Source organism: Acanthamoeba castellanii, assembly GCF_000313135.1.
Source record: "Acanthamoeba castellanii str. Neff unplaced genomic scaffold scf7180000084235, whole genome shotgun sequence".
Classification (NCBI taxonomy): Eukaryota; Discosea; order Longamoebia; family Acanthamoebidae; genus Acanthamoeba; species Acanthamoeba castellanii.
The window spans coordinates 1-11,013 of record NW_004457272.1 but is presented as its reverse complement, the minus strand read 5'-3'; the positions used below and the strand labels follow the sequence as shown (position 1 = coordinate 11,013).

The following is an 11,013-nucleotide window of genomic DNA, read 5'->3' as shown; positions in this document are numbered from 1 at the left end:
GTGTCCGTGTGCTTGAACGCCGCGTTGGCATCTACCCTCCATTCCCACCCCCCACCGCCGCCACCACCACCGCCATTAGTGCACCGTTGTTATTTGTTACGTGAGCCGACCCACCATTCACTTGAGCACACACACACACACACACACACACACACACACACACACACACACACACACACACACACACACACACACACACACACACGACACATCCAACAACAACCAACAACCAACACAACTCCCGCACCTTTGCAACGGGCCTGCACCATGAGTGCCTTCTTCACCCGCGGCTCCGAGCTGCACTCCATGCTCAGGTCTCGCGCCACCACCACGCTCCCGTTGTTGTCGAGGCGCGGGCGGAAGAAGGGCTCCGTGTGGTGGCGCACCATGGTCGACTTCAAGTAGTGGTCCTCCGTGCCGGCATAGGTCACCGGCGCCATGTGCGCCTGCGCGTGGTGCTCGCGCGACTCGTACAGCGCCTGCCGCCGGCTCGACCGCTCGGCCAGCAGCGACCGGTCCTCGCGACACTCGACCTGCTCGCCGGCGCACAGGAACGGCTCGCCCTCGACCTCGCCATAGAGGGTGTCAACGGCGCGCACTACGCACGACGTTTTCCCTACACATGCGCTCGCCACGCGCTTCTTGACCGTGGCCCGCGAGGCCTCGCACGCGTCGTGCACCGTGAGCGGTGTCGTGATAGCCTCCTCGCACGAGCCCTCGATGCGGCCGTAGCGCGCCCACAAAATCTCGGAGATGATGCTGCCGACGGGGCATTCGAGGAACACGGTGTCGTCATCGGTGGCGGCACGCGCGTACAGCTGCCCTTGGCCGAAGCTGCAGAGGGGCGGCGCTTCGGTACCTTGGAAGTGGAGGCAGTTGTCGGTCCCGACATCGAGCCACCAATTGAGAACGTAACCCGACCCAGTCGAGTGTGGCTGCTGCTGGACGTCGAGCGTCCAATCAGCCAGCGCAGGCAGCCCCGCCAGTGACCCCAGTTTTGGCACTGTGAGCGGCGTGAATTCCTGCGGCAGTGTGCCATCTGCCCCACCCCCAAACTCGGTGAGTGAAGGAGGGAAGAGCTCAAGTAAGACAAAAAGGAGGAATAAACTTAGAATGCCCCACGACGAGCGTGAAGGGTATCCGCCGTACTGGCCATCTGAGGCGAAAGAGAGAGAGAGAGAAGAGAGAGAGAGAAGAGAGAGAGAGAGAGAGAGAGGAGTGTGGACGTACTGCCAAAGTCCTTGAGGAGGACGGTGGTGCTCATGCTGTTGGCCCGAGGTAGCACGCTCTGCTTGCCCTCACGCGTGAGCGTGATGCGGACGTCGTTGGGCGAGCTGTGCACCAGCACCACGTTGACCGTCACCGAGCTCAGGCATTCAGTCTCGCTCATGCCCACACTCGACATGTGAAACGTGTGCGGCACATTGGCCCACTTTAGCCACGGCTTTATCGACCTCGTCATCGCTCCTGCAGTCAGCCCCGCGTCCCCCGCCCAGTCCACCCTTGGCATCAATAGCAGTGGGCGTACGACAGCACAACATCCAACAATCCCCGCACGCACGCATGGATTTCACAGAACTGGGGAGATGGCAGGTGCTGGCGATGCGAGGGGAGGGGCGGACCAGTTTTGAGCTCGTCGGTGTGGGTGTCGCAAAAGTAGGGGTCGTCGGTGCCCTGGGCGAGCACCGTGTGCACCGAGCCCATGGACACCTCCGACGGCCCGCTCTCGAAGGCCACGCTCACCGTCTGCCGCTGGCTGAACCACCGGCCCTGGACGCGCTCGAACAGGGCCTCGAGCACGCCCAACCTGTCCGCCGCTCCCGTGTTGGGCGATATCTGAGCGCGTGAGGTAGGCGGTGTTGAGTTGGGACGTGTTATGTTGGATCCCTTGGGAGGGGTACGAGAGAGAGATAGGGATCCGGCGGAGGAGGGTGGCGGCGCACCGTTTGGGCGAGGTTCTTGTCGAAGAGAGGAAGAGCATCGCGATCCTTGAGGCTGTCGGCCCACGAGATGCTCGAAGCCGATGCGGGCGCCACCGGCAGCGCCAGGTCTTGAACAATAACGTTGAACACCAGATCCTCCTGTATCTGTACGAGCTGGGTGGTCTGGTTGAAGGCCAGCACATGGGCCTTGTAGGTGCCGGCAAAGTCGAACGACACGATGAACTCGTAATAGGCGCATGTCGGGTTCTGACTTTGCTTAAGGCACTCCGAGTATTTGAACTGCTTGGCCACGCCTCCGTTCACCCCCACCTATTATGTTGTGTGCATGTGGGTGTGCGTTTGCGTGTGGGTGTGATGTGGTTGTGTGTGCGTGTGCGTGTGTGCGTGCGGTCGTTTTTACACATTCAAGGTTTTTCGGCACACGTCAGCGAAGTGAGCCTGTGAGAGGTGGTAATTGGGAGCGTAAGAGACAGAGGAGAGGGTGTGGCAAACCTGGGGCTGGAGCGAAGGGCCGGCGAAAAAGTCGAGGAAGAACAGGTCGGCGTCCTCGCCGCCCACCCGGTTGTTCCCGTCCGCGTCGCACAGGCTCACGCGCACGCTCTGCTCGCTGCCCATCCGTATCCCTTCTTGGTCACCTTGGTTGCGCTTAGCCTCCACGATCGAGCTCTTCAAATTGAGCGACCCGTAAAACATGAAGATGCCCTTGAACTTGCTCGACCTGTTCTGGGCGGCCAGGTTGGACTGCCACACGACGCCCACCTTGAGGTGCCTTGGGACGTCATTAGACGGTTGGGCGCGCGCGTAGGCCGCCAGGTGGTGGGCGGGCATGATGCACAGGCCAGAGATGGTGCGCGACTCCGACTGGGCAACAATTCGGCCGTCATAGGGCGTCACCGGACCCTTCCATACTTCGGTACCGTGTTCAATCAATTGCCCGTCCTTAACCCTGTGTTGATGGTGGTTGGTGGTTGGTGAATGGTAGTTGGTGAATGGGTGGGTGCCGTTGTAAAAACGAACTCGTATTCGGCGGGCGTGCCGCTTGTGATCAGGCAGTGGGCGGACATTGAAAGAGATGCCCTGGGGATAACCTCGCCAATCAAGGCTATCACCGTCTCCCCCTCCAGAGTGTAGTCGCCGCCAAGGGGCGCCGTGGCCTGGAGTTGCGGTTCATCCGGAGACACTACTCCGCGCCCACCGCACACACACACACACACACACACACACACACACACACACACACACACACACACACACACACACACACACACACACACGACACAACACGCACGGACAGCTGCGTGGTGAGCGCCGTGCCAACAACGGCGGGGGAGGAGCGTGCCGAAAGGCGAATCGAGGATTGATTGATTGATTGCACTCTTGAGAGCGACACGAACCGACGTATTGGCAATGGTCGCCGTAGTAGTCCTCGGGGCACATGCACAAGGTAGTGGCCCTGCCCTTGTTCCACCAGCAGACGCCCCCGTTCTGGCAGTCCCCTGCCGGGCACGCTGGGAAGGAGGCCTTGGCGGAGCGCGAGAGGCCGAGTCTCGTCTGCACCTGCACCTGCAGCTCGAGCGTTGCGGAGGGGGCCGACTCAGGCGAGACCAGGGTACACGAGATCTGTGTGGCTGTGGTTTGTGGCATAAGGTTGGTGTGTCATTGTGGGGCCGAGGAGTGGGCGGGTGGCAGGCCGGCTTTCAAATAGGCCATGCCGTGCGAGGAGGGTGGATCGTGTACCAGTGATTTGCAAGGTGTGTGCGATGCACTCAGTGCGCACACCCGTGACCTGCACCACGGGCTGCTCCTGCGGATCAGGATTCAAGTCCGTTCCTCTGATGAGGAGCTGCAACCCGTTGTTGGTATAGAGAAGGACTTCCTTGACGAGAGGTCCTCCGTTCTGCAGTAGGTAGGGTGGCCGACAGGTTATTTCAGATGCTCGCTCGCGCTTGTGGCTTCAAGAGACGCAAGAAAAGCAAGAAAAAGTGGTACCATGTAGTTGGTGTCGCGCTTGCGGATCTGGCCTCCAACAGTCGTGGAACATTTCTGATCGCCCGACAGGTATGACCTGTCTATGAAGTCCAGCGTTTTCGTCCAGGATACGGGCGTTTCGTCGAAGGTGAGAGAGGCCAGATTCAAATCAACGTTTCCCAGTATGCGTTGCCTGGCGGAGTCGGCATGCTCCCACGTGCACAGGGGTCCTGGGGCGTCCTTCTCCCAGGCGTCGATATTCAGCCTTATCTGGGCCTTGGATGACGAGAAGTCGATGCTCTGTGAGACTGCCGACTGCCACGGCAGCGAATCGCCCGAGTTTCCGGTCAAACACACGCTTTGGTCCCCGATCTTGAACGTCCAGGCCCACTCCTCGGTAGAATCGGAGTCCATGCTGGTGGGGGGCAGACACAACAGATTTGCGCAACACAACACAACATAAATGCGGGAGTCAGTGTCAGAGATGGCTGTTCGCAAGCTGCTGGCCCTTTCAATGCAGAGTGGGGGGGGCATACTTCCAGCAGTAGTTGCTGAGCTGAAGGCTGGTGACGGTTAAGGTGTAGTCCGCCGCCTGAGACACGGCGATCAGGCCAGCTAACAGGATAACCAGAATCCCCCCCACGACATGGGTGGTAATCCTAGTTGGGTCCAAGAAGACCTCGACCCGCCCACCATTCGCGTGTGGTTGGTTGGTTGGTTGGTACTCAACCCCCAAGCCAAGCTCGAGAAAGAAGACGAGTAGCTCGGTGGATCGTTTGGAGAGAGATTAACAAGCGGGGTAGCTAAGAAATGCAGAACCGTCCCGTGAAGTGCTATTTTCACTTCATATCAGAAACCAACGAAGGATAGTGGCACGTTGGCCATTGCCTCCATCTCTTTTTTGTGTTAAAACAATTGTTTCCGTCTATTCGACACATAAGGAAAAGGTAGATTGGCAGATTAACACAGAAAAAAAAGCGTGGATGGAATTTCTGGCTGTTGACTTGTATTACACCCAAATTGCTCACAGCGCAAGTCTGCTGATGGCACCTTTCTGCGCTCTAAGGTAGACCGCCGCCGCCACCACAACGCCAGCAGCCAGCAACAGCAACATCACCGCGAGGGTGAAGCCGTGGTACTCCCCCTCCGGCAGCTGCTCCTCGTGGGCGTGAACGGTGCAGGCGAAGGTGAACTCGACGGTAAAGGTGGTGTTGATGAGGTTGGTCTTGGACTCCACGCGGTAGGAACCGGGCGTGAGCACCGGCCCAACGACGGCCACGGTGCCGCGGTCGAGCACCACGTCGGGCATGGGCTGCGGCCCTGTGATGGAGATCACGTGGTCGAGCAGGTCGCGGTTCTCGAGCACCACAAGGTCGCCCACCGCCAGCCGCTGGCCCACGGCGCTCCACACCGAAGTGTCCACCATATGCGGCTTCACAAGGCGCAGCTGATGCCTGACGGGCGCGCTCTGGTAGTTCTCCGAACGCTGGACCACGCGGGTTGTAGTACTGAGAGCCAGGTCGTCGTGGTAGTGCGTGGTGGCAAACCAGGCATGCACGTTGTTCGACTCCATGACCGAGCAACAGTGCTCGTAAGCCTCCATATGCAGAGGCAAGGCGTCGCTTAAGAGTTCGGTGTCGATGCAGTGTCCACACGCATCGGGGGTCTTTGCGTTATAGCGAACGGTGAAGACAGCCGAGACGGTGCTGCTCTCCACCGTGGTCAGTCGGTACTTGCCGGGTTGCGAGATCTCGATGCGCAGGGCGTTGCCTGGCCGCAGCTCCGAGAAAATGCGCGGCGGCAGGGCCTCGCCGTCGTCGAGCTGTGAAAGTGTTACAGTGTAGGCACGGCCCTCGTGCAGGTTCTGCACGAGGAGAGTCTCGCCGGCGTCCAGCGTGGTGCGCAGCGCGATGGCCTGGAAGTCGCGGATGACGACGGTGGCCTGGGCGAAGGGCAGGAAGCAGCACGTCGTGTTGTCGCCGCCGCACACGCCGCACAGGTCCCGCACCATTCCCGAGTTGGGCACACCATCGCAGCCCGCGCACGTGGAGTTGTCGCCGCCACACACGAAGCAACTGTCCAGCTCCTCGCGCTCACACTGACATGCGGGGTCGGTGGGGAGGCGCTTGCCGAAGCACTGACCAGCGCAGTCCTTGGCGGCGTTCATCTCGCGCCCGGTGGTGCCCAGCACGCACTGGCCGCACTCGTCCACCACGGCCTGGCCGCCGCACATGCCAGTGCAGTCCCGGCTCGAGCGGTGGTCGTCCTCGTCGTGGCACACGCCGCACTCGTCGCGAGTGGCCTTGCCGAAGCACGTCCCTTGGCAATCCTTGTGTGCGTTTGGTGCAAGACCAGAGCGGCCACCGACACAAACGCCGCACTCGCTGATGTAGGCCGAGCCACCACAGGTGTTGGCGCAGTCCACCCAATAGTCGTCGCCCATGTAGTAGTCGGCCGGCAGTGTGCACACGCCGCACGGATTGCGGAGGGCCGTGCCGTTGCACACGCCCATGCAATCAACCACTCCGTCCTCACACTCGTCGCGCTCCGCCACCGACCGGGCAAGCTGGACGCCGCCAGAGGAGTTGAAGGAACAACCACCAGTCGGACAGGTGGTCGGGCAGTACACTCGAACCACTCTTGCCTGTAGGCGAGTTCCCAGCCCAGTGCCACTAAGATCGACCTGCAACAGCCTCGACGAAGTGATGTATCTGATCGCGGGGGTGTTGGCACTCGAAATGTAGACGGCGTAGATGGTGCCAGGTGGTGCTCCAGCGTCGCGCCAAGATAGAGTCATGCTGTTGTTAAGCCCAGCAGTGGCTTCCAATCCATAGGGAACCATGTTGCTAGGCAAGCAAGTGTCCTGCTGTGAAGACGCCAAGCATGAGGAGCAGTCCAGGTCGGGGCAGTGTAGGGGAGAGATGGCCCAATTGCGAGGTTCCAGCAGGATCGAGGAGCTAGCTTCGTTGCAACCGTGGTAGATGTACGAATAGTCGCCGTTTCCATCTGCGTGGAGCTTCACGAGCAAGAAGCCCGTATAGGTCCACCACCCGTCGAATTCCAACACCCACTCCTGCGAGCGGAACATGAGGAACCGCGTTGCACAGGTGACACCCTGCGGAAGCGGCACTTGCCAGTTGGAGGATCCGCTCCGCTCGGCGTGGTAGCCCGAGTAGCCGCCGGCCAGGACTACCGAACTCAGTTGACTGGCTTGATCCGGAGCCGGCCCCTTGGTACACGTGCTCGAGTAGTCAGTGGTGTTGGTCGAACCTCGGCCCCGCGGGAGGCACTGGGAGCAGTCCCTGTCCGGTCCGGGGCAGTGGACCGAGTCCATGCTCCAGTTGAGGGGACATATCAGTAGGGTGTTGTTCTCAGGAACGCACTTGATGATCCGGTAGAGCCAGCCGCCGTTCTTGTCGCCCGACAACCTCACCGAGGCCATGCGGTGCTGGTTGATGTCCAGGTTGGCCATGTTTGCGCCGACGAACAGGCTCCCCGAATCTGCGCAGCTGGCTCCGCTCCAGACAGCCGTGTCGGCAAGGCGCAGGTAGACCAGAACCTTGCGACACTCCGTAGCGTCGGGAATGGTCTGACCGGTGATCTTCTCTACCGGGAGGGTGGACTCGCCCCCAGAGATCCTATACGACAGCGCTGACTGGGGCGCGCTGCCGGGCACATCAGACAGATTTGGGGGTGGCGGGGTCGCTGGGCAGCGGCATGAGCAGTCAGCCTGGCGAACACAGCCGGTGCTGCAGGAATTGTGGCACTCACAGGAGCAGGACCCATCGTTCTGCACACGGCCGCCGTTCTTGCAGCTGTCCACCGGGCACGTACAGTTCCGCTCAACTGAGGGGCATTGGCAGCGGCACTCGTCCGCGTCAAGGGTGCCGTTGTGGAAGCAGGCCGTGGGGCAGGGCCGGTCGGTCGGCGCATTAGCACCCCAGCAGACCGTCACCTCGTCTTCGCGCATGCCGCACACGTAGCCGCTGCTTGCTGCCAGGAGCACAAATGTCACGCCATCGGGCGGGCTCATCACCCCGTGGGTGTTGTCGCCCCAGCAAAGGGGGGTACCACTGGCTTGGAGACCGCAGGCGAATCTCTCACCAAGTGTCAGCTGTACGAAGGCGGTCGTGGCAACCGAGTTCAGCGTCCCCGCTGGGAAGCTGTTGCCCCAGCAGGCGGCCATGTGGTCCACGCTCAGCGCGCAGAAGTCATCGCCATTCGACACGAGGGTACCTGGCAGGAATATTCCCTCTGGGGGCGGCGGAGGCTGAGCCACCGGTAGGGGTAGTCCGTAATCATCGTACTCCTCGGCCACCTCCATGCACTGAAGTGCGCCTGTGCCCTGTTCTACGCCGCAAGTCCACGAGTCGCTCATCACCATCTGGGCCATGTCTATCGTCGACCACGCCAGAAGAGTCCCAGCTCTGTTCCAGCACACAATAGTACCGCTGGAAGAATGGGCTGCACAGGTCCGGTTATGAGTGAAAGCCAGCTTACTGAACGTGTATGATCCAACGAGGTTGTCTGGGTCAGACCCGGGGCATTCGAAGTGGAGGTCGTCGGTTCGCACGCACAGGGTGTCGTTGCGAACCATGACAGACTGCGCCGTCGAGGAGTAGGACTTCGCGCCATCGCCCCAGCATTGGACGTGGCCATCGTAGGCAAGGGCGCACGTGAACGCGACACCCGATGAGATGGCCCAGAACTGTTGGTTAGTGGGGGCCGCGACTGATCCTCCGCCTGGATCCTGTCCCCAGCAGTCTACGTGGCCGGTGGAGCGCAGCGCGCAGGCGTACGTGGGGTTGGCGAAGAGCTGCCGCTTGCTGGGCGCCAGGCCGGCGGCCATCGCTACGCTGGCCAAGACCAGTAACAGGAGGAACAACAGCTTGTCCTCCAACATCTTCGACCGCCAAACTTGAGGCCGCACAGGCTGTTGAATTGCCCAAACGTTAATCGAATCACACCGACAGTTTTCCTTGCCTTCCGCTCCCTTCTTTCTGCGATACTGGCGGCCTTACGTCTCCGTGGCCGTTTTCGTCACTCGTTCACTTCACCAGAGGAGACCGCAAACAAAAAAGGACAACATTCTTTCCTTTGAACTGAAACCTGCTGTCCAGTTTCTTTTGGGTTCACCCTTCCGTCCCAATCTTTAATAGTCGCTGCAACGGACCACCTCTAGGCTGTCTGGCTGGTGATTGAGCGAACGTTCGTTTTTTCAGCTGGGAGCTCCGCGTGCAGTAAGGTCCGCCGTGCTTGCCTACGGCAAGGGATAGAACGGGATGCGGCCCATTCCATCTGGAGGATTGCGGCTTATGGTCTCCTTCTTAGTGCTGTTTGTTCTCAATATGATGCTGATGATGACGATGTTACCTCAAGTGGCGGCCGACGACTACACCGTCACCATCACCAAGGTGCAGCTTACCAATTGGTGTCATCAGTACGGCTACCCATCTCTTTTCATTTCTTTCTTTTTTGTCGGTGTTGTGTGAATGCGGAGGAGGAGGGGGGCATAAACATACATATAAAAGTAGAAAATAGCAAAGCTGTCTGATTCTTTCTTGCCACCCGGGCGGCGCGGCAGCTTGGACAAGAATGATGGAGACGAAGAGTGGGCGTGGAACGTCATCGTCGACGGAAAGAGCATGTGCGTGACGGGCAACAGCGACAACAGCATGCCGTGGGAGCAAGCGCTCCAGTGGGAGGCCGACTTCACGACTCAGAGCTCGCAGCTGACGATCAAGATCGACGCCTGGGAGAAAGACGCCGACGGCGCGATTTGCACCTGGGCCCACGGCGACGATCCGTCGCAGCGCGTGCAGGACGAGTTCACCTTCTCCGCGATGACCACGGGTCAAACACAGACCTGGTCCAGGACCATGACCTTCCAAAACAGGGACGACATGCCGTGGGACGGATACTGCAGCACCACGATCGAAGGCAGAGTGACCAAGATCGCATCCAGCACTGTGTCGGTACGCCCCCGGTCGCGCGAGTCTCCTTCTTTGCCTCCCCCTCCACTTCCTTCTTTTTTCACCTTCCGTGTCGTGTCATGTAGTGGTGTTGATAGCGGCTGGGTTTGCCTTCTTCCTATTCCTCACCGTGTGTCGTGGTGTGTGTGTGTGTGTGTGTGTGTGTGTGTGTGTGTGTGCGCGCGCGCGCGCGTGCGTGCGTGTGACGGGCCTCTGGTGTGTGCGGCGGCGGGAGTGCAGGAGGGAGCGCCGCGGATCATGGGAACCCAGATCACCCTGGTCAACAACGTGCCGAAGCTGCGCATCACCGGCAGGGACCTCCACCCGGACCCGCAGGAGCTGCCCGTGGTGCAGATCACCGGTGGTGGTGGTGGTGATGGTGGCAGCACTGCGTGCATCGCCAACTCTATCCAAGCCTCCGGTACCACGACTAACGACGAACAACCAACACGGCCAACGAACACTCTCTCTAAAACAGTCCAACGCTGTTTTGTGGGTTGTGTGGTGCGTGGTGTGGTGGTGTGGTGGGGGTTTGGGGGCTACAGCGGTGGAGATCACATGTAACTTGGTCAAGCCCGAGTCGGCCATGGTGAGCTCTCTCGACCTGCAGGTGCAGGTGGAGACCCGGTTCGGCCTGTCGCGCACGGCCCCTACGAGCTTCGCAAAGTGCGGGCAGGAGTGCCTGCATGGGGGCGCCTGCTGGTGGTCGAAGGACATCTCCAACGTTGAGTGCGTGTGCCCCGAGCTCGCTTACGGTGAGTGGTGCGAAAACGGTTCGTGCCCCCCCCCCGCCGCCCACCCAAGACTATCAACACCCATCAACTCACTCTTACGTTCTCTTTCGTTGGTTGAATTATAATAACAATAAATGAACCACGCACCGTGCGTTGGTGAGCAGAGTATGGTGACGAGGAGCCGATTCTGCGGTCCACGGCGCCGCTGGGAGGTGACCACACGCGCGAGACGGAGACGGTGATCGCCCTCGTGGGCCTTGTGATCCCCCGGGCCAACTTGTCCATGATGGCCAAATGCGTGATCTCGCACGCCACCACTGTCGAGTACGTCCTCGGCTCCCTCTCCGTCATAGTCATCATTTTCCACCAACATCACCACCACCACCACCACCACCA

General features: G+C 60.3%; 3 protein-coding genes across 3 annotated transcripts; 1 reads left to right on the top strand and 2 right to left on the bottom strand.

Moving 5' to 3' along the window:
• Nucleotides 1-248: 248 nt before the first annotated feature.
• On the bottom strand, nucleotides 249-4,325 carry ACA1_318670 (EGFlike domain containing protein; the record flags this gene model as incomplete). Its single annotated transcript, XM_004333952.1, has 9 exons — nucleotides 249-1,039; nucleotides 1,231-1,467; nucleotides 1,623-1,836; nucleotides 1,944-2,252; nucleotides 2,436-2,889; nucleotides 2,961-3,123; nucleotides 3,338-3,563; nucleotides 3,721-3,840; nucleotides 3,933-4,325. Coding segments are annotated over 9 exons (2,907 nt in total), but the record flags the coding sequence as incomplete, so codon positions are not given.
• A 610-nt stretch (nucleotides 4,326-4,935) lies between these two features.
• Nucleotides 4,936-8,814, bottom strand: ACA1_318660 (uncharacterized protein; the record flags this gene model as incomplete). Its single annotated transcript, XM_004333951.1, has 1 exon — nucleotides 4,936-8,814. The coding sequence occupies one exon, from the start codon at nucleotides 8,812-8,814 to the stop codon at nucleotides 4,936-4,938; it is 3,879 nt and encodes a 1,292-aa protein (XP_004333999.1).
• Nucleotides 8,815-9,271: 457 nt separating this feature from the next.
• On the top strand, nucleotides 9,272-10,939 carry ACA1_318650 (uncharacterized protein; the record flags this gene model as incomplete). The annotated part of the gene is made up of 5 exons (XM_004333950.1): nucleotides 9,272-9,351; nucleotides 9,496-9,886; nucleotides 10,124-10,304; nucleotides 10,429-10,656; nucleotides 10,782-10,939. Coding segments are annotated over 5 exons (1,038 nt in total), but the record flags the coding sequence as incomplete, so codon positions are not given.
• Nucleotides 10,940-11,013: the final 74 nt, after the last annotated feature.